This window comes from Thalassophryne amazonica, chromosome 18 (assembly GCF_902500255.1).
Source record: "Thalassophryne amazonica chromosome 18, fThaAma1.1, whole genome shotgun sequence".
In the NCBI taxonomy this organism is placed as follows: Eukaryota; Metazoa; Chordata; class Actinopteri; order Batrachoidiformes; family Batrachoididae; genus Thalassophryne; species Thalassophryne amazonica.
This window is the reverse complement of record NC_047120.1, coordinates 53,298,224-53,322,103: the sequence shown is the minus strand read 5'-3', so window position 1 is coordinate 53,322,103 and position 23,880 is coordinate 53,298,224. Positions and strand designations below refer to the sequence as shown.

The 23,880-nt window shown below is 39.5% G+C and overlaps 1 protein-coding gene across 9 annotated transcripts in view; it reads right to left on the bottom strand.

The window, feature by feature from the left end:
* Positions 1 to 23,880, bottom strand: part of LOC117530735 (potassium voltage-gated channel subfamily C member 1-like) — a 121,389-nt gene that overhangs the window by 23,095 nt on the left and 74,414 nt on the right. For 4 of the 9 annotated variants that reach the window (XM_034193645.1, XM_034193642.1, XM_034193641.1 and 1 more), the window contains exons 2-3: positions 18,322 to 19,303; positions 11,770 to 11,964 (exon numbers count right to left, since the gene is read on the bottom strand). In XM_034193645.1, the coding sequence (XP_034049536.1) occupies positions 11,770 to 11,964; positions 18,322 to 19,303 (1,177 nt within the window). Of the gene's footprint in view, positions 1 to 8,956; positions 8,978 to 10,712; positions 10,840 to 11,769; positions 11,965 to 18,321; positions 19,304 to 23,880 lie in introns of those variants that run through there. The other 5 variants (XR_004566439.1, XM_034193637.1, XM_034193639.1 and 2 more) reach the window with 3 other exon arrangements.

Sequence of the window (23,880 nt, the reverse complement as noted above, 5' to 3'; positions counted from 1 at the left end):
CTAAATTCTCATTTCGATTCATTGTCCTAGTGTTTCTTTCAACATCCATGGGCTTTTTTCCCCTAATATTCTCAGATTTTCATTCCATATTGTCAAGTTTCCATTCATGATTCTTGAGTTTCATTCAGTATTCACTGACTCTTATTCAGTGTCATGCTTCCTTTTACTATTCTTGAGTTTAATTTAATATTCTCAGGCTTTTACTCATTATTGTCAGGCTTTCTTTCCATTGTCAAGTTTCCATTCACTGTTCTTGACTTCCATTCAATAATTACTGGCTTGCATTCAATACTGTCAAGTTTTTCTCCCCCACTTTTCTTGAGTTTTGTTTAAAATTCTCAGGCTTTTATTGATTATTCTCAGATATCCATTTCACTAATTGGGAGCTTGATGTAGATTTCTCATGGATGGTCCTATGAGGCTGCTTGAAGGTGGGATGTACAAAGAGTTGTACTTATGTTGTATTACATTATTATTTTAAAAAAGTATTTCATATTGTTTAAAAAAATCAGTTTTATTATCGATTGTATGAAAATAAAAGGATTCCTATTTAACAGGTTATTGGAAGAGAGTCAGACAAATTAAACAGAAAATTTATATTTGAAACAGCAAATCCTCAGTACCCCACCTCCTGAACACAGTTTATGTCAACTTGAACTCACATCAAATATAAGATTTTATTCAGCTTATGTACTTAATGTAATGTTGTACAAATAGCAGGAAATTTGTTGGTGTTCGCAAAAAAAAAAAAAAAAAGATTTTCGCTAACTTCTCAGTGTTGTCAAGTTAATCTCAGTCACAAGGAACACTGAAAGCAAGCATTTCACAGCAAAAGTATTTGCTGAGATGATGGCATTAAATGTTTTATTGTGAAACGGTGCACACAACATGAACTATATGATGTTGTTTAACTTTGTTACCAGTAACATCAGCGAGACATGCCATCTCGGAAGTACAAATGTTACAATGTTAATCAAAATAAAGGGTTTGAAAATTAATTCCCAAACTTTTCATAATATGCACAAGCCATATCCGAAAGCTGAGGACGATTTGACAAACAATCAGAGAGATATGCGAGTCACATGCTCGCACTCACACAGACGCTTCTTGATTTATAGATAGATATGTTCAAGTTTTCTTTCACTATTGTTGAGTTTCATTGAATATTCTCAAACTTTTTTTCTCAGCATTCTTTGGTTTTCATTCAGTATTTTTAATATTGTTCACATTTAATTCAATAATTACATTTTCCTCCAGTTTCATTGCATGGTATTTCATTTCTCTGCATCCGATACTGATTCTATTTGGATGATACTGTTGTGTTCAAAGCTGAAGAACACATGCTGCATCAGTCTTACATGAACTCAACTGCCTGTTACAGAGGATGTGATCTCCTCTTACCCATAATTAGATGCACTGATCTCCTTGTGACCATTACTGAAGCCACAAAGCACCCAGCATACACAATACATAGGATGTCATTAGAGAAACCTACAAGCTGTCCTGCATCCTCATCTTAGCCATACCTAAGCCAAATGTCTTTAAGTATATACATCATGTACAGGTAAATACATATTTAATACACCTGTACATATATACATACTGTACATATAATGTACTATTTCTATAAAATGAAAACAGGTAAATAATCTGGTTCAAACAAAGGAAAGTTTGCAGTGTGTGATAATGTGGCATAATGGTAATGACTGTTTTTTTTTTTTTTACATAGAATAGCACATGCATGAAAATGTATAACAGTAGATTTTACCATGCTTGTATGTTGATCACACTGGCAAGCATGACCAAATACTCTAAAACAGTTTCATACAAATTAATTTTCTTACATTTCTAAGGTTTAAAAAACCTTAAAAATGCACGTTAGTGGTACAGTACAGTTTGTGTTGTTTAATGTAGAGGTTGAGTTAATATTAATATTGTTAATTGCATAAATTACCCTTGATAGGTATTTTATGTCATAACTTTATGCAGACAGTGGTAGCAAGTACAACCCCAATTCCAATGAAGTTGGGACGTTGTGTAAAATGTAAATAAAAACAGAATACAATGATTTGCAAATCCTCGTCAACCTATATTCAATTGAATACATCACAAAGACAAGATATTTAATGTTCAAACTGATAGACTTTATTGTTTTTGTGCAAATATTTGCTCATTTTGAAATGGATGCCTGCAAAACATTTCAAAAAAACTGTGACAGTGGTATGTTTACCACTGTGTTACATCACCTTTCCTTCTAACAACACTCAATAAGCATTTGGGAGATGAGGACACTAATTGTTGAAGCTTTGTAGGTGGAATTCTTTCCCATTCTTGATTGATGTACGACTTCAGTTGTTCAACAGTCCGAGGTCTCCGTTGTCGTATTTTGTGCTTCATAATGTGCTACACATTTTCAATGGGCAACAGGTCTGGACTGCAGACAGGCCAGTCTAGTACCCGCACTCTTTTACTACAAATCCACACAACACGTGCAGAATGTGGCTTGGCATTGTCTTGTTGAAATAAGCAGGGACGTCCCTGAAAAAGACGTTGCTTGGATGGCAGCATGTGTTGCTCCGAAACCTGGATGTACCTTTCAGCATTGATGGTGCCATAACAGATGTGTAAGTTGTCCATGCCATGGGCACTAACACACCCCCATACCATCACAGATGCTGGCTTTTGAACTTTGTGCTGATAACAATCTGGATGGTCTTTTTCATCTTTTGTCTGGAGGACACGACGTCCATGATTTCCAAAAACAATTTGAAATGTGGACTCATCAGACCACAGCACTCTTTTGCACTTTGTGTCTGTCCATTTCAAATGAGCTCAGGCCCAGAGAAGGCGGCGGCGTTTCTGGATGTTGTTGATGTATGGCTTTCACTTTGCATGATAGAGTTTTATCTTGCACTTGTAGATGTAGCGATGAACTGTGTTAACTGACAATGCTTTTCTGAAGTGTTCCTGAGCCCACGCGGTAAGATCCTTTACACAATAATGTTGGTTTTTAATGCAGTGTCGCCTGAGAGATTAAAGGTCAAGGGCATTCAATGTTGGTTTTCGGCCTTGCCGCTTATGTGTAGAAAATTCTCCATATTCTCTTAATCTTCTGATTATATTATGGACTGTAGATGATGGAATCCCTAAATTCCTAACAATTGAATGTTGAGAAAATTGTTCTTAAACTGTTGGACTATTTTTTTCACGCAGTTGTTCACAAAGTGATGATCCTCACCTCATCTTTGCTTGTGAATGGCTGAGCCTTTTGGGGATGCTCCTTTTATACCCAATCATGACACTCACCTGTTTCCAATTAGGTCTTTTCTGAGCATTCATCAACTTTCCCAGTCTTTTGTTGCCTCGTCCCAACTTTTTTGAAATGTGTTGCAAGCATCCATTTCAAAATGAGCAAATATTTGCACAAAAACAAAAACGTCTATCAGTTTGATCATATAATATATATCTAGAAATAGATATAGAAATATCTTGTCTTTGAGGTATATTCAATTGAATATAGGTTGAAGAGGATTTGCAAATCACTGTATTCTGTTTTTATTTACATTTCACACAACATCCCAACTTCATTGGAATTGGGATTGTAGGTTAAATGTCTATAAATGCTTCACTCGAGGAAAAATCCATCAAAATCTATCTAAAAATCACAAATATAATGAAGAAAAGAAAATTTAAAGGGCCATATAAGATACTCCGCATTTTTATTTTATTTATTTATTTTATTTATTTTTGCCTATTTTTGCCATTGCTAACCATTTTTCTAAATATTCAAATGAAGATAATTTTGTTACACATTTTGTTGCAATTAAAAATGTAGAACAATGTGACACATTTACAATGGTGTGCATTCATGGTGTGGTGAATGGTGGAGCTAATTTTAAAGGAACATATGGGCAATTTTGATGTTTGAGCATAATATCAACAGCTACCACATGGGATGTTACTGGCAACAATTTCCCATAACATCAAACTGTATTTCTATATTTGCTGTTACTGCACAAAATCTGCTCACACTACAAAACCTTCAGGTGATGCACCCACATTAAAATTCAATGTTACACTTACAAAAGGATAAGTTCACTTTTTTCACAACCTTAGTCATATTAAAAGTTGTGAGCAATCAGGCATTTGAATATCATACTGTCACATTTGAAGAAGAAAAGAAGTAAGCGTTCAACCAGTCCATCTTCAATTACTGGTCCAAAAAAAAAAAAAATCTTGCATGGACTTTGAGAACTGATTTAGGGTCATTTTGGGGTGCTGAATCCAAATCTGAGTTCAGATTTCCTCTACTACATTGTACATCACATTTTTTCAGTCTGCATGTTCCGTATTGATGAATTAGGCAAAAGTTGTTCATTCCCTAACGGGTTTGGTGCCACTAATCATGCACAAAAGCAACTTCAAAAGCATAGTTTTTAAACCAGGTTCACGAAATGTGAACAAGAGCCGTAATATTGTTTATGGCACCGAAGAGCTGTGCAAGACTACAGCTTTTGCTTCAATGCTTGGTACGAAAAATTTGTTTTCATATCTCAAAAATTTAATGCGATTGGTAAAAACTAATACCACATTTAGCACCCCAAAATGACCCAAAATCCACTGAAAAATTCCAGGCAAGAAAAATTGTGTTGACCAGTGTTATAGGCCATATCTTGATGCTCTGTTGCACTCATTCTAAAGGGGATAGTGCACAAAATAAGATGGGTACAAAATAAGGTGCAGGGCTCAAATGGGTCATATACACTCAATTAAATAACAACAGGTGTGTTTTGGGTTTTAACATGACTTACACCAATCAGAATGTCATGAGTCATTTGCACTTGAGCCTAGCACATTACTATTTAGATGGTGGACTCAGTAGGTGAGAGAAGTGAGAGGTTTTCTGGCAAGGAAAGCGCACAGAAGATCATTTATTGGAGCAGCATCCACCACAACTCTCTGCAGTGCAGCCGTTGATAGCAACTGAACGCATCCTCCTCCTGCAGTACATCAATGTACACTGAGAAGCATTTTCAGATCTTTCTGTACTCTTAACTGCATGAAAACTCTAACGATACATGATATAGAACAAAAACCTGTCTGATGGAGAACCTCCAGTGTCCCGGGAATGTTTGTAGTGAAGTATATAGGTAGTATATTGAAGAATATTAATAAGAATAAACTGAAGCATGTAGCAGACTGGAGTTAAAAAAAAAAAATCCCAGCTGAATTTTGGGAAATTGTTACCAGTAATGTTTGCTAATTGTATATATTGGACTCAAACATGCATAATTGACATTATGGTGCTTTAACCCAAAGGTGGGATGAGATGTGGATAAAGCGCAAATGCACACTACAAACCATATTTATACTTGTAATTTCGCATAATTTCATTATTTGCAAAGCAAATTTCTCGAAGTTGAAGAGCAATGAATTTAATCAAAATAAGTAAAAGTATTCTTCTTTTTAAATAAAAGACAAAATTAGGGGTTCGGTTGAATTTAGAAAGCAGTAGTTGAATTTGTATATATAAATAATAAGTTAGATTGATCTAAATAAATGTGATTTGTGCAGTTTCTTTGTTAACCTTGTTAATGTCAATTTCTTCCACATTTCCAATTCAAATCGTAGTTAATAAACACAACGGACAACACAGGAGGAACATAGGGAAAGTCAAAGTGACACACAGCACGAAAAGACACAAAACATAAAACCACTGAGACACAAAAGAAAATAATAATTACAGAAAAGAGCAAAATAACTTGGAAAAAAATACAATACACACCAAAACACTACAAATGATATAAATATAAGAAAGCACTACAAGAAGACTCCACAAAATTACTGAATAAAAGATGGAAAAAATACATCTGAAGCACAGAAAATATCCAAGAAACAAACACACAAAAAAACAATACAGAGAGAGAGATAGAGAGAGAGAGAGAGAGAGAGAGAGAGAGAGAGAGAGAGAGAGAGAGAGAGAGAGAGAGAGAGAGAGAGAGAGAGAGAGAGACAGAAGAAAGGGTAGGAGACAAGGAAAAGTCAGAGCTCCTCGAGCATCTTGGCATGTGATCATGTCTGAGGGGTAATTGACCGTTTGACCTGAGTGAGCCATGCAGGTGCGTAGGAAGTCAAATGGCCAACAATCAAAAAAATCTCAAGCGTACAAAATAAGTTGGCAAAGACATTGTACGCGTTTATCTACAAACGAAACCACGACTGAAGCACACAAGAAGATACAATCCCTCTTTAAAAACAAGGAGATTGCCGGCTTCAGCACCAACACAAATAGTTTGAGTGGTGTAAGTTTGAATGTCCAGAAATGCTAATTCTCCTATGTTCTACAGCAGGCGTTCTGGTTTGCAGAGATGAAGCATATCCCGTCACGCCAGGCTACAGAATAACTGCTATACCATCTCCACAGCTGCACAATGTAAAAACTCCAGTCTGGATTTCATCAAAGAGGTGCCACCCTGCTGATTCCAGCACAAACTTACTCCTAATTTGTTTTAAAGAGGGATTTTTGTCGCACTAAATAGTTGGCACATAAAGGCTGCTGAGAAAATGATGCCAGAGGCCTCTAAGTGAAGGGATTGGACAGCTCACAACTTGCTTACCTTAGATATCATGTATCCACTTTTCAATCAAAGCTGAAGCTGCGTCTGTCTGTCTGTCTGGTCAGTAATCGTGTAAGTGTTTCAGTCACCAAGTGCAGCGTGGAACCCTTTGTGATTTCTATTCAGGTTCTCCACAATACAAATACGAAAACTCCTGAACTTTGGACTACACGAGGCACTGAAAGCACATGTATGTGGTCGAGGGAAGAAGTTCAGATCATAACACGCTCACAACGAAACATTTTGTGAATCAGGTGATTTATCTCAAATCGGTTCTTTTTCTTTTTTTTTACAAAACAAAGCTAATATTATGTGTGGTCAAGGTTTCATATATTGGTTTGTTGTCAGCATGGCATGTTTCAAGAGACTACTCCCTGACCCTGATGGCTCCACTGACCCCAGTTACCTTAGACCTTGGACAGAAAGGCCATGTAGAGTGTGTCATTCTGAAAATATCAGGGATATTTAAACAATTTACAAAAAATACATCAAGTGTGAAATGTATAAACTGCAACATAAATCAGTAACTTTGTGCTCGCAGAGCAGGACTGGGTTTCCTCAAAGCATCTTAAGGCTAACAAAGTCTTTTACAGGTCCCGAGGCCCCCTGGTGCCCATCTTCGGATTCCTTCGCAAGATTTCAATAAGAGTCTACGACTCCCCTGGACAGGATGTCGCTCCAAGGCAGGTTACTTCCCCAGCCACAGTTGGTACCTGTTTACAGCCGGGTGGACTAGGAACATCTATAACTGTATACAGATAGTGTCTTGTCCAAGAACACACACTGAAAAAAGAGAATAGTTGAACATACTTAAATGAATTGTTTCAATTGGTAACATCTAAATGAATTAAGTTGTTTGAACTTAAGTTTGTAAGTTAGATCAACTCTAACTCAGTTTCTCTAATTAAGTTGTTTGAACTTAACAAGTGAGACAAACTCAAACTTACAAACATAACTTCAAACAACTTAATTCATTTGGATGTTACCAATTTAAATAATTCATTTAAGTTGGTTCAACGATTCTTTTTGTTTTAGTGCAGACACGAATTATCGAACCTAAGTCGACATATTGGTAGCTCTTTATCCCAGTGACGTATCCGCATCTACGTCTTAAGCGTAAGGTAATCATAAAATCTTTTGCACAAACATTGTTATATTTAAGAAGTGTTGCTCACAAAAAATTGTAAATCCAACGTTCAATCGTTGCACAAGAAAGAACTTAAAACAGGATTTATTCTTCATATAATTCACATCGATCATAAATGCCCTTAAGAGTTGTTTAATACCAAATGAATGAAGGCTACAAAAATAGTAATAAAATAGTAATCTCTCTATTTTTTTGGATCCTGGGACAGATTTATATATGATATTTGCTGCAATCCTTCTCTTTCTCTACACTCTATTTCTCTATGGTGCAGATAAGACAGCACAATTTTTTTGATTCATTACTTTAATATATTGTGTATTGTTATTAGAGCTGGGACAATATACATCTTCTGATAAATTATGTATCACAATACTTGGGTGCCATTTAATTATGTACCGCAATTCTTAAGAAATTGAATTCTACAAGTACCGTGATTCCGTATTGTTATATATTGCGATTTTTGTTTGCTTTTGTAACATGAGCTCATGGGAAAAAGCTGAATATTACTTTGAGAGGAGTATCATACTGCATATTTGATAACAAAGTATTTTTTTTTAAGTGCCAATGCACATCAGGCTGTGATCACTGTGAAAATTGAATACCAAGTTCAGCGCCATCACCGAGCCGCTGTGAGCTGAAAAACACACCATCTCTGCCCCGTCACACTTGGCTAAAGGTACTCATAGTTGCTTATATCTCAAAAAATGCTAACAATATCAACACCAGTGCAAAAGTAAAGTTATCAGCCATGGGGGTGGGGACATTTTGGAACATTTTCAAAATGGCAGCCATCTTGATGGCCATTTTGGATTTATGTTGGGGCCCCTCTGGACCTGCTTGTGTTTTAACACGCTGTTTCTATTAAGTTACATAGGATTCAAGCAGAAACCCAGCCCTGGTTGGATGTGGAGGTTGTGCTTGACTATATGTGTGAAAACAGCCAATGTAAATTCTATTCTTTTTTTTTTCTAGGAAAATGAATATTTACTGAAAAAAAACAACAACTTGTACTTTTCTGTTCACCAAGGTGGAGGCCTGTGGGGTAAGGACCAACACAAATAAATAAGACAGTGCAAGGGGAAAATAAATCAATAAGCTACACAACGACAACACAAACACGACACTCAGACGGCATTGAGAGGACAGATACACACACAGTGTACAACATGTAATAATGAAAAAGCCCACATACACACGCGTGATATGACACAACCTGAAGAGAGAGACAACAACAACAACACAGAGGCACATGAGACAACAACGTGAGGCGCTGTTCTCCTTCAAGCTTCGTCACTTCATTTTTTATTAGTTATTGACACAGGAAACCACAGCTGGATTGCTTTCACTTGCAAGCTGCTTGGGGTGTTGCACACGTGCATGTGTGCACACTTTTGGTTTTGTGATTGATTTCTAATTTTAAAGCTTTCACATAAAAATGCCATATAATGCAAAATAATCCCTGTTTTTTACCCCCCCCCCCCCAAAAAAAAGTTATTTAATACTTTGTGTACTGTGTAGCAAATCAGATCAGATGACACAAAATTAAAATAGTGTTGGCTTTGAAATTTTTACAATTTAAGTCACAATTTAAATTATTTATTTATTGTAATTTGTTTGCCACCGCTATCATTTTTTTCACATTTTCACAGTATTCAAATGAAAGATTCACATCTCATCTTATGTCACCAATATGAAAAAAATAAAATCCTTTCTGGAAAAAAATATTTTTAATCTTAAACCACATTAATAAAACTCAGTTTCCCAGCATGCTGTTCAGGACTCAAAGGGCATTGTGATTGTACATCTGCTAGTACCAACTTTACAGAGCTAAAGAGAATTGGCCATCCTTTATTTGTGATTGGAAATGTAGAAAAAAACGACGGAAAATGAAAACAGTAAGACAGCAATGGACACAATTAGTAAACATACATCAACAAAAGATCCCCATGGGAAGAATTATGGGTAAAATCTGGACATATTGCACCTGGAAGTTGTTTAAATAAAGGCTTTACCATCTTATATTACCAATAAGATTTAAAAAATGGCCTTTCTTGAAAAAAAAAAGTTGAATCTTGAACCATATGGGTTAAAACTCAGTTTCCCAGCATGCTGTTCTGGAGTCAAATGTCATTGTTAGGCTCAGATTCACAGAGTTGAAGATATATGGTAGCCTTTTAATTGTGACTGAGTGAAAGTGCAAAAAAGATTCAAAATGGAAATAGAAATGGCTACAGACACCAAAGATCCCACTGGGAAGTGAAAATTTAGACATATACAAGAAGGTTTTGCTGAATATCTGCTAGACAGAAGTAAGACAACACTCGCATACATCCATTGTGTCAGTTATCAGTAATAAAGTTAATTACAGTTACAATATTTTAAGTCACCAGGGAGACTAATATTTTATTGTTGTTTTGTGGAAAGTATTTTTTCCTGGTTTGTTTTAAGTGGGAATGTCTGAGTTGGCAGTTGCAACATGAACTTTAAACTACACATGATCCTTCAAAATTTCACAGCGCAGTCTTGAAAAATTTGCCACGGAATACCCTTAAAAATCAATACCTTACCAGAAACACAATTAACTGTAATTTTTATGATACACAGAGTTAATTTTGTGAAAAAATAAAATGGCTATACACCTTTAATGTTCAGATTTGATCTTTTATTTATCTCTTATTGCATTAAACTTTAAATTATTTTCCACTCTTATAGGTACAGGGAATTTCTCACAAGTAATCAACACATAAACACACAACACTGGAAACAGAGATGCGCAAAGTCAGACAGTGTGTACAAATGTGACATTCTATGTGGAAATGGTGTAACATACTTTGTGTTATATCATCTGCATACAGTATGATTTCAGTCAGGATGTGGGGGCTCCTTTTTGGATTGGCTCCTTTTGTCATTTTACCTTTTTAATTTTTTTTTTTTTTTTTTTTAGTTACCTTATCTATGGTTTGATCCAGGATGAGGTGGAGTTTGCATTGAGGTCCTGCTGAAACAGAGACCCATCCATCTTATACCAATCCTCAGTCAGAGAGGAGTCTGAACTCTGTGCCAGCGCTGCTGCCTCTAGTTTATCGTCAACAGGGGTTGTAGAAAGTTTGGAGGGAGTGTTTGGTGCAGGTTGGCGGTTGAATTTCAGTAGTAAACAAATCAAGGTGTCAGGTTTTCATGAGAGAGGAGATGATGCACGTGGGGTTCATTTAAAAAAAGGGGGGGGTGGTGGAGGAACAGCACATCACAAAAAAGGTGGAAAGAAATTAAAAAGAAAAACGTGGTTTTTAAAGACGGGGTAGAGGAGTAGCAGAGCCGGGAGGGGAAAATGTAGGGCAGGTTAGGAGAGAAAGGAGGGGGAGAAGGGGAGGAGCAGTCCAAAATAGAAAGGACGATGCAATGCAGGAAAGAGAGAAAGAGAGAGAGAGAGAGAGACACACACACAGAAGTGACGAGAAGAAAATTAATGCATGGTCAACTGTCAGAGTCCAGAAGACAGAAAAAGACAGAGATCATCTATGAGCGAGCGTGTGACGTCAGAACAAAATTCACAGAAAGATGGATGATGGATGCGTGACTGTGAAAAGAAAGAAAAGAGACGCGGAGAGACAGAAAATCTGCTCTGACAATGGAAGAAAACATGATACCAAGCGGAGATGGAAGCAACCAACGTGAATGAGACGAGGTGAAAACATAGAGAGCAGAGCAGAAAAGCTACGTGTGTGTGTGTGTGTGTGGTGGTGTGTGTGTGTGTGTGTGTGTGTGTGTGTGTGTGTGTGTGTGTGTGTGTGTGTGTGTGTGTGTGTGTGTGTGTGTGTGTGTGTGTGAGAGAGACACATTCCGATCTACGCCGTAACCGCACGCTCCAACAACTCATTCTTTACGAAATGTTTCATCGCCATCTTGTGTAGATTGGTGAAATAATCGACGTAGATGTATCCACATCTGCCCTACTACATGCGTATGGTTTTGTACGATGTTTATGTCTCCTGGGGTGAAACCTACCTTTCCGCACATTCCCATCTGTTGGACGGAATTCCCGGGTGTTGAGCAGGAAGCAGGCACGGTCCTGCTGGTAACGTTCCCGGGTGGGCCCTCGCCCAATTGGGCTCCTCTCATCCGGGCTCAGCACCTGGTCGATGGTGGGGCAGTCTTCGTTAGCCAGGGCGGCCGAGGCTGCATCACCATTTTGCTTGGAATCTGGAGAACAAGCAGGAGCACAACAGAAAACACGGGATGGAGCTTTATTAGGAAACAACAGAGGAGCAACATGTGAGCTCTGATATCAATATGGACAAATTCGGATTACTATCTCTGATTGTTTAAAGGTGTTGACCCATTGAAATATTGTTTACCATTTAAGTCATGAAAAGGATTTTCTTCTGCAACGCTATACTTTTGTTATCTGGTATTCAAATGCAACATTCATTATCTTGGATCACCAATCTGATCAAAATCTGCATTTTCTGGAAATATTTTAGAATTTTGACCAACCTAAATTTAAATACAATGTGAAGATGCAGTAACACTCTAGGAAACTCAGTTTCCCAGCATGCCATGCAAGAGTAAAATGGCACCACTATACTCCATATTGGTTGGGTGATAATACTGGCCAACATGAGCTTTTCACAAACATTTTTAGCATCAACATTATTTTTGCCAATATAACAGCTTTGATTTTAACAAATAAACAATGCAGAAAAATACTTTGTTGGAAATGAATATATAATATATCATTTATTTGTTCATACTCATGTCATTCACAACAACATGCCGATGCCGGAGACATGCGCTCCTTTTATGAAGCCCTTAAGACCATCGATGGGCCAGCACATCAAGTGCAAGCACCCCTGCACTCCTCAGACGGCTCCACCCTTCTGACGGACAAGGAAACCATTATGCAGCATTGGTCAGAACACTTTGAAAACCTCTTCAGTGACAAGCGCACTGTGCAAGAGTCATCAATCGAGAAGATTCCCCAGGTGGAGGTGAAATGGGAACTTGATGACCCCCCAACACTTGAAGAGATCCGAAAGGCCACCACACAGCTGAATCCAGGGAAGTCTCCTGGCATAGATGGCATCCCAGCAGAGGTGTACCAAAATGGAGGTGAGGCAGTCCTCGACAAGCTTCAGATTCTCTTCTCCAGTTGCTGGGAAAAGGAAATGGTTCCACATGACCTTCGGGATGCGGTCATTGTCTCCCTGTACAAGAACAAGGGCGACAAGTCCGACTGTTCTAATTACCGGGGCATCACTCTCCTCTCAATAGCAGGTAAGATTTTGGCTCGAGTGCTGCTCAACAGGCTTACCCCTACCATAGCGCATGAAAATACTCCCGAGAGTCAGTGCGGATTTCGGGCCAACAGGGGAACCACCGACATGATCTTCGTCCTGAGACAGATCCAGGAGAAGTGCAGAGAACAGAACATGGCCCTTTATGCAGCCTTCATAGACCTAACCAAGGCTTTTGACACGGTCAGTCATGAGGGTTTGTGGAAGATTCTCGCACGCCTTGGCTGCCCTCCAAAGCTCCTCACCATCATCCGCCAGCTGCATGAAGGCCAGATGGGACAAGTGAAATACAACAGGACTCTGTCCGGCAGCTTCCCCATCTCAAATGGCATCAAACAAGGTTGCATCCTCACGCCCACTCTGTTCTCCATCTTCTTCAGCATGATGCTTCGTGAGGCATCTATATCCGCTTCAGAACCGACGGAAGTCTGTTTAACTTGCGGCGCCTTCTGTCCCACACTAAGATCACAGAACAGCTAATCATGGAGCTGCTCTTCGCAGATGACTGCGCCCTCGTCGCCCATACGGAGCAAGCCTTGCAGCACATTGTCAACTGTTTTGCTGAACCAGCAAGAGCCTTCGGCCTCACCATCAGCCTGAGAAAGACAGAAGTGCTATATCAACCGGTCCCCCATACAGCATATACCCCACCCCAAATCAGCATCGAGGGTACCAGCCTGAATGCAGTAGAGCACTTCACGTATCTCGGTAGTGTTATCTCAAACAACACATCTGTTGCCAAGGACCTAGACAGTCGCCTTGCCAAGGCCAGCAGTTCTTTTGGTCGACTCTCAAAGAAAGTCTGGCAGAATCATGCACTGCGCCTTTCCACAAAAGTGCAGGTCTACAGAGACATTGTGGTCCCTACCCTCCTGTATGGAGTTGAAACCTGGGTTCTGTATCGCCAGCAGATCATATTACTGGAACGCTTTCATCAGCGTTGTCTCCGAAACATCTTCGGGATCAAGTGGCAGGACTACGTCTCAAATGAGGACATCATTACCAGAGCCAAATTGCCCAGCATGGAGTCTATTATATTCAAACAACAGCTTCGTTGGGCAGGCCACGTAGCCAGGATGGATGATACACGCATGCCAAAATTAATTCTCTTTGGCAAGCTCAAGGAAGGGAGACGAAACCAAGGGGCCCCCAAAAAGCGCTATAAGGACCAGCTGAAGAAACAGCTCTCCCTTGCAGGCATTCAGCATCAGTCATGGCAGCATCTAGCTACAGATAGACTCAGCTGGCGTTCCAGCATCAAATCCGCCAACCTGAAGTTTGAGGCAGAAAGAAGTGAGGCCTCACGCCAGAAGCGTCAAAGACAGAAAGAGCGGGCAGCAGCACAAGCCCAGCCTACTCAAGTGTTCATTTGCCCCAAGTGTAACAGGTCTTGTGCATCCCGCATTGGACTTTTCAGCCACCAGAGGGCTTGTAGAAAATAAACTAAAAAAAAAAAAAGGCCTTCCCACTATCCTCGCAAGCGAGGAAACTGCCGCCAACAACAACAACTCATGTCATTTCATTTGTGTCTCATCCACATAAACACACATCATGAACAAAAAGCAATAAAAGGAAGATCAATCTTGTATTTTCTGTTCCTTGTAACAAAAATAAAAATAACAAACAAAATAAATAAAAATAGACAAAAATCCACTTGTCACTTCAATTGGTGACATTGCATTGTTTGTCCAGCACTGGGTGGTCTGACAGCATTGTTTTCCATGCTCTCAAGCATGGCTGGGACCCCATCACCCCTTGGTCATATTAGCGACAAAAGACAGCGGCAAAGCGACCAGCTGCCTCCCATTTTCAATCAGATGGGGTGTTTTTTAGCAAAAGGACACAAGTGGCCAGCAGCTAGGCGGGGCCAAAATGCTGAGCTGTGCGATACAGTGACTGTTAATTCAAGTGAAGGCAGCATGACATACATTGGCTGGTTGTCTGAACAAATTAATCCAGGATGGCAGAATATGCTTCCAGACAGCTGTATTTCTCTCCAAATCTGTTTGACATTTTCTCTTTTATTTTGTTAACATTAGCAAGGAATTAATGCTTTTATAGATAGGCAGATGTATCAATAGCATAAATCTTCGGCACCTGAAAAAACAAAGCCATATCAGTAGGGTTTTATTACATATACTAATAATGGCATCATGGAACCAGAGAAACACAGAAGACCTTCAACTGTAATGGAAACTGCCAAAATATGATGCAAAATAGAAAGAAAGCCAGCGGCGGACATAGCTGATAAACATAGGCCACCAGAGATCCCATTGGGAAGAACTCTGGGACATTTTATTATGACTGTATTTTCCTAGTTTTAAGTCTTGAAATCCAAGTTCCCAGTTTGTATTGAACGCAGTACAAACATTGAACCTTCCACATGTGCTTAATGTCACCTGCAATATCTTACAGATCAAAGTCAGTATACTTTCCGAAACAATAAATCTTTTACCAGTAATAAAATTTGCTGACATTTTGTGATTATGTCACAGAAATAAACATACTTCACAGTAACTAAATTTCAACAAAAAAATAATTTAAAGTGATTACACCTTTAATTTTAAATGAATTTATTTTTGTCATCTATTAACTTTCTATCATTCCAGAAGCTGCACATTCCTCCATTTACTGGGTCCACAGACCTACCACAGATCATTTTGGTCCAACAGTAAATTGATCAAGTGATTCAGTTCAGATATATATGTTTTGTTCAGACTCAAATACATTTCATGTTTACAAAACAAAAATTTAAAAAATGTAGTCAGAGGCCCTAAAAATGTCAAGAAAAAAAGTTGAGTAAGAATGCATTTCTAGTTATAATCAGTTATTGAGATGTATGTTTTGAAATATCGCTTTAAACTACACCTCAATAGCTTGTTAGGGCTGATTTATTGTTACCGATCTTTGCCTGCCAACATGGATTAAAGCATCGTGTTTTCCTTTATTGATTTTTTTTTCCTTCTCTCTGTATTCGGCCTCAAGTCTACATCATGACTTTATTTAAATGAATGAGGTAACACCATAAAGCAACACGTTGTCTCACAGCTCAGTGTGTTGCTGTGTTAATAGTCTCTATATTATGACAACCTGTGCTTTTCTTAGTGGAATATTATGACATTGCAAAGTATTTGTGGCAATGTCGCAGAGGACAAATTATTATATGCCAATTTTGTTAGGTTTTTTTCTTCTTCATTTCAACATAAGTCCCCCATATTTGCATATCTCCTTTATTTTATTTTATTTTATTTTTTCTTCATGTGCACAGCCTTGGCAGAAAACACAGACAGCTCTAAGGTGTGGCTTGATGGGGCTGTAGCCCCCACAAGATTTTCATTAGCCTCACTGTAGACGGATCATAAAACTGAGATTTTCCACTCAAATTGCTGAGTTCAGCCTTGATTTCAAACATTCCTTGACTGATCAGGTCCTATAACACCCCAGGTTTCCATAGCACCCAACTAAGTCATGTTTCTCAATTAAGGCAAGATGTATTGTAATTAAGTTTGTTTTTGGAAGCAACCATGATTAGATTCTTTTTCAAACAACTCTGTCCAGGAATCAGTACATTCTATTTAGGCTCTGAGAACCCATGGGTGCTTATCCACAGATTCTATAGCATGAAATGTATGAAAATCTATGAGTCCCATTGGAGGAGGCACTTTTCACTCATGGTTTCATTTATAAACAAAACTAATTCCGGACAGTTTATCGACATTATCAGCAACTCTGTCATTTTTACAAAGTGAAAATATTGTACATATCTTTTAAAGTAATGCACTAATTCTGAAGGTTTGAGCGTTAACCGACACGCGCCAAAAGGCATTATGGGAAATGAGTCTCCTTTCATAACTCCCCCCCCCCCCCCCTTCAAAATGCATAGAACACTGCCATCTACTGGATGGGAGTGTGAATAGGCCAACATATTTGTGAATCTCAAATGCTTTTTTGCACTCAGAAGGTCTCAATATTGCGTAAGTGAGCAAAGCGATGAATGTGTGTGATTGGTGATCCACAAATGCTGAATCACACTTCACAAACAGAATTTTCAGTTTTGCAAAAGCCTTTTTTTTTAACAAATGAAAAAAATGACATATTTACAAATACACATTTATTTGTAAAAACCAACACACAAATTACTGCAACTTGTGTGTTGGTTTTTACTGTCCGGAATTAGTTTTATAAATGAAACTATGAGTGAAAATTCCCTTGCGTTTGATGTCTCTTGCCACTGTCTGTATTGCTGTATGTGAAAAGTAAATGGCATGTTTTTGCAGCAGCTGGCAGCCGCCCTGCCCACTTCTGTTGGGAGAGGGCTGAGCTCCTCACAGACTGTTGCAAAATACACAACAGACAGGAACTAACGTATGATTTTAGTGTTTACAAATGTTTTTGACCATTAAGCTTTATTCACTATGCCAGCAAAAAAATGTTAGCAGACTGAAAGTTAGCAGAACTAAATTTAATGGAAGATGGAAATTTAAAATTAGCTGTAAAACTAATTCACTAATGAAAAAGTTATCTTCGCAAATTAGCAGATTAACGGAACGGTGCCCACCACTGCCAACATGCAGATATGGATTTGATTCCCAGTCAAGTTGGACAAAGTGGATGAGTTTGGCTACCAATAAATTAATAAATTAAATCACTATTTGATGTGTTTGTTTGTCTATAGATGGCCCTGCGATAGACAGGCTTCCTGTCCAGAGTCTATCCTGTGTTTCGCCCAGTGTCTGCTGGGATAGACTCCAGCTCCCCTGTAATGGAATAAGCAAGTATAGAAAATGAATGAATGAAAACTAGTGTTTGATGCCAAAGACAAAATGTGTGAAGTTAGTCCAAACCATCAAGCATTCGCTTGTGTTAACAGATGACTGAGTTCATTTTTCTTTCACGTTTGTTTTTCACTGGCAGATGGGCGCCTTAAGGCAACTGTGGAACTACCAGTTTATCATAAAATAAACATGAGTTCTGATGGGTTTGAGTTTTCTTCAGGGTGGAGCCAGAATCAAGTATGCATCACTTCTTGACAGTACTCCCACTTCCTATAAATCTAAAACTCCACTTGACTTCAGTCACAGAGAATGTAAATATCTTATCAAACTCTCATAGAAGCTTAATCTATGAGAGTGCGATGGAATATCTATGATACAACATTCCTCTCACCCAAAGATCATTTTATATTACAATTACTGGAGCAAAAATACACTGAATAAACATATTAAATGTCACTTGTGTTTGGTGGAAAATTCAAACATCTCACCTCTGTTGATCTCTATTATTTCTTCTTGGGCAAGAGGGCAGTCACCCCCTAAGCCTCCAGATTCCATCACTCCACCTAGAACATTTCCCAAGATCCTTTGTGGGGATGCAGTAGCCATTGCAAGGGCATCTGGTTTGCAGTAGTTGGGAGACCCTGGTTGAGGCGCTCGTGGGATATGTTTGTTCTTCTTTTTAGGTAGCTTTTGTTTGGCCATGGCAAGAGAGTAGTACATGCCGAAGTTGTTGACAATTACAGGAACAGGCATAGCAATGGTTAGCACACCAGCCAAGGCACACAATGCACCCACCAACATCCCTGACCACGTCTCTGGGTACATATCTCCATAGCCCAGCGTGGTCATGGTCACAACAGCCCACCAAAATCCAATGGGGATGTTCTTGAAGTTAGTGTGGGCACTGGCTGTAGGGTCATCTGGGGAGGCGCCAATTCGTTCAGCATAGTAGATCATAGTTGCGAAGATGAGGACACCAAGAGCTAAGAAGATGATGAGCAGGAGGAATTCATTGGTACTGGCTCGGAGGGTGTGGCCAAGGACACGAAGTCCCACAAAGTGACGGGTCAACTTGAAGATTCGGAGAATACGGACAAATCGGACAACACGGAGGAACCCCAGGACGTCCTTGGCAGCTTTGGAGGACAGACCACTCAAGCCTACCTCCAGATAGAAGGGCAGGATAGCAACAAAGTCAATTATGTTGAGGGTGCTTTTGAAGAATTCAAATTTGTCAGGGCAGAAGGTGACCCGCAGAAGAACCTCAATAGTGAACCAAATGACGCACACGCCCTCCACGTACGTTAACCAGCTGTCAGTCACTACTTCGTATACAATTTCCTCGCGGGTCATGTTGCCCACTGTGAAGTTCTCTGTCTTGTTGATGATGGTGTTGAAGGCCTCATGCGTCTCCATGCAGAAAGTGGAGATGGAAATGAGGATGAAGAATAAGGAGCCAAATGCCACGTACTGTAGAAAGGAACCAGAAAAAAATAGAGAAGGCAGAAAGAGAGGGTAAGGGAGGAAAAGTTCAGAAAACTGAAAATTTCAGAAAATTAAGCCAAGAGGAAAGCACAAAGAGAAAGTACAGCAATGTTAAAGTTTGAAACATCAACATAACCATCAACACTTATTCATTTTTGGTGTTTTGGAATGGGCTGAGATACCCATGTTCTGTCAAAGGTTGCTATCACTTTTCCACGACGGCTAATACAAACCACAATAATTACAAATTAAGACAATGCTAGCAAATGAAAATACAAACTCAAAAAAAAATACCTGCGTCAATTCGACACATGTACTTATGTAAAAAATGGCTTGTAAACACAGAGATCACAAACAAATACAACCTTCAGCACAGACAACAATGAAATTTGATAAAGTGTCTGCTGCAAATTCGTACAACACAAGCAAATATACAGATGTGTTGCAAACTACCACAACACAATGGAAGTACTAACAATACAAAAGGAGGTTTCTGCATAGAGGACTTTAACTGTTATCTTTATCTCTGTTCGGCAGAGCTGAGAAGGTTTGTTTATCTTAATGATGATTTTACACTTAAGGTATAACTTTGCTACATTTTCGCATTTTATTATTTTATTTGCAATGCAGTGAACAGCATGCGTCAATAAAAGTCCTTTGGTGCTGACAATCTACATGTGCCTGATTTCTTTCATTAAGATTCATGTGTTGTTCCTTGACAGGTTAGGGTCAGCCCAGGTCTGCACTAGTGCCACATTTTGCCACATCTGCCACATTGTGGAATCACCCGTGATCTTGAATGGCAACCATTCAGGCAAACAACTGGTCTATCCACACCTCCTAAAAGTACACAACTATCTGCTACAGTCTGGTGATATGTGCGTGTCCCCTTGGCCTCTTCCAGTTGCTGGGGTCCTCAGCATTGAGGTACCTGTATGCTGGATCATGTTCACAGTGCCTCAAGGCCATTTGCCGGTATGCGTCAGCAGACTTTCCCTAGATAACTGCTCATTTGACAGAAAGTTCTTCCAGTGGTACTCAACGATTCTGCAACGAGACCTAGGACCAAAGACAGCTGGCCATTACCTTAAGTTACTGGTTAGTGTCCCCGTGTTGGAAACCATTTGGAAGATTCAGATGGCTTTTGGTGGCTTTTCAGTCGAGTGAGTATCCGAGAAATTGTGTAACAGCTGGGCATGCCACAACATGTCCTGTGAGACTTCCAACACGGAGGTGTTTATTGTGCGCCATGAGCGGCTCTGTCCCAACGCGCGAATTCCTCCGCACGTCTTTCATTACAAAATCTCCTGTAACAGTGGAATGTGCCGCAAAAGTGCTGATGTCCACATTTTCTGCGATTTCTCTGGTAGTCACACGACGTCCCGGATCAACACAGCCTTCATTTTGGAAATGATCTGGTCGTTTCAGCCTGTCGATGGCCGCTCGGAGTGCGGCGCGCCCTCCGCCGGTGTGGGCCGTCTTTAATCCGGTTATAATGGTCCTTAATCTGTGTGACGTCGATAGAATCTTCACCGAAACCCATCTGAATTTTCCGAATGGTTTCCACCTGGCTGTCTCTCACAGTTTCTGAAAAAATTTTCATGGAGCAAAGCGGCAGTCACTCAGCCATTTCCCTGACAATGAAAATCCGATGAGGGGGCTGGACCAGTGCTCACTCAAAGCCTGCCCACGGGCGAATGACGCAACCGACAGGCGTGAAAAAACTCACGCATGCGCACAAAGGTTCAAGCTTGGCTGATGATGCAAGCGCACATGATTCAAATCCATATAGTTTTTGAAAAAAATAAAAAGGTCCGTTACTTTTCGGACAGACCTCATATATATAATACTAATTAGCAAGGGTGTAACGATACATGTATTTGTATTGAACCGTTTCCGTACGAGACGTTTGGTTGCATACAGGGCTGTGCATGGGTGAGTTCACATTGTGTGTGTTTACATTCAGTGTTGCCAACTTGGTGACTTTCTCACTAATTCTGGCAACTTTCCAAACCCTCTTGATGACATATTTTCTCAAGATAGGGAGGGGTGTTACTTCAAAAAATTGGGAAATATATAAATGTTTGCATGGAATATGGAAATATACATGGAATAAACCATAGCAGGATAAATTTTGGGTCATGTGGTTCCAAAAACCCATATGGACGGAGCGTTTGAAAATTTCAAGTAACGCGTGTCATATATGTGCTGTTGACGTAGAAAACCACTCTGTTGCTTATAATTAGTTCATTGTGGCCATGTCATTCTTTACATGTGATGATTATACTCAACTGATGTTCCTGAAATAAAAACTACATAGATTTTGTTTGTTACAATTGATCGTAACATATGTACTGAAATTAGGTTTTTTGTCAAGTACTCTTAAAAAACACCAGATAGGCTTATTGTTACTATAGAAGCTGAATATAAACCTGTGGTCAAGCAACATTTGGAGCCAAATTTCAAGTCTCTAGATGCAGTGGTTCTTAAGATATGACATTTTCCTTGATATTTTTGGCGATTTTTGAACCTGATATCTTCACTGGCTCCGTCCATATCGGTTTTTGGAACCAAATGACCCAAAATTGATCGTGCTATGGTTATATATATGGAATATTTCCACATTCCATGCAAAAATTTATAATTTTCCAAATTTTTTGAAATAACACCCCTACCTACTCAAGAGCGACTCGCGACAAATCCAGCTACTTTTCCTGGCATTACTGGAGACTTTTCTGATGTTTGGTGACTGAAAGTGAAAGTCTCTGTTGTCACCGAGTGGCAGCAGGTCTCCCCTGCCTCCGCTGCAGCAGCCTGTAAAGCACTGAGCGGAGGGATATCTACAATCCTCCACGTTCAAACACTACTGAATGACAAACCTCACTTGGACTCGCTCAGCCTACTGACCTTGTTTGTGCTGTGATTAAATAGTCCCCAGACTTTGAGAAGCCCTGGCCTTCAGAAGTTATTTTATTTTAATAAGCGATGGCCAATTTTAATGGCAAAATAAATAAACAAACCAAGAATCAAGTTTGTTTGTGGTTCTAAATATTTTAAGGTGGTTTTACTCACTTTTTTGCCTCTCCCACAATGTTTTATTTTCAAAACATTACTTAAAAAGATTTATTATCAAACATTAAATGAACAGTTAATAGAAAGAGATAGCAAATAAAACTAGGACTGCAAGCAGCAATCCACAGCCTGTTCAGTGGATTTTTATTTTATTTTAGCGCTGTTGTCGTGCGTTGCCTGTGCTGCTCCACAGCCTGTCCAGTGGATTTTTATTTTATTTTTAGCACTGTTGTCATGTGTTACCTGCGCTGCTCCACAGCCTGTTCAGTGGATTTTTATTTTATTTTTTGGCACTGTTGTCGTGTGTTACCTGCGCTGCTCCACAGCCTGTTCAGTGGATTTTTATTTTATTTTTTGGCACTGTTGTCGTGTGTTACCTGTGCTGCTCCACAGCCTGTCCAGTGGATTTTTATTTTATTTTTTGGCACTGTTGTCGTGTGTTACCTGCGCTGCTCCACAGCCTGTCCAGTGGATTTTTATTTTATTTTTTACCACTGTTGTCGTGCGTTACCTGTGCTGCTCCACAGCCTGTCCAGTGGATTTTTATTTTATTTTTTACCACTGTTGTCGTGTGTTACCTGTGCTGCTCCACAGCCTGTCCAGTGGATTTTTATTTTATTTTTTGGCACTGTTGTCGTGTGTTACCTGTGCTGCTCCACAGCCTGTCCAGTGGATTTTTATTTTATTTTTTGGCACTGTTGTCGTGTGTTACCTGTGCTGCTCCACAGCCTGTCCAGTGGATTTTTATTTTTATTTATTTTTTTTATTTTTTTTGGCGCTGTTGTCGTGCGTTACCTGTGCTGCTCCACAGCCTGTCCAGTGGATTTTTATTTAGCACTGTTGTCGTGCGTTACCTGTGCTGCTCCACAGCCTGTCTAGTGGATTTTTATTTTGTTTTAGCACTGTTGTCGTGCGTTACCTGTGCTGCTCCACAGCCTGTCCAGTGGATTTTGATTTAGCACTATTGTCGTGCGTTACCTGTGCTGCTCCACAGCCTGTCCAGTGGATTTTTATTTTGTTTTAGCACTGTTGTCGTGCGTTACCTGTGCTGCTCCACAGCCTGTCCAGTGGATTTTGATTTAGCACTATTGTCGTGCGTTGCCTGTGCTGCTCCACAGCCTGTCCAGTGGATTTTTATTTTTATTTTATTTTTTAGCACTGTTGTCGTGCGTTACCTGTGCTGCTCCACAGCCTGTCCTGTGGATTTTTATTTTTATTTTATTTTTTAGCACTGTTGTTGTGCGTTACCTGTGCTGCTCCACAGCCTGTCCAGTGGATTTTTATTTTGTTTTAGCACTGTTGTCGTGCGTTGCCTGTGCTGCTCCACAGCCTGTCCTGTGGATTTTTATTTTTATTTTATTTTTAGCACTGTTGTTGTGCGTTACCTGTGCTGCTCCACAGCCTGTCTAGTGGATTTTTATTTTATTTTAGCACTGTTGTCGTGCGTACCTGTGCTGCTCCACAGCCTGTCTAGTGTCGGATTCCCTGTT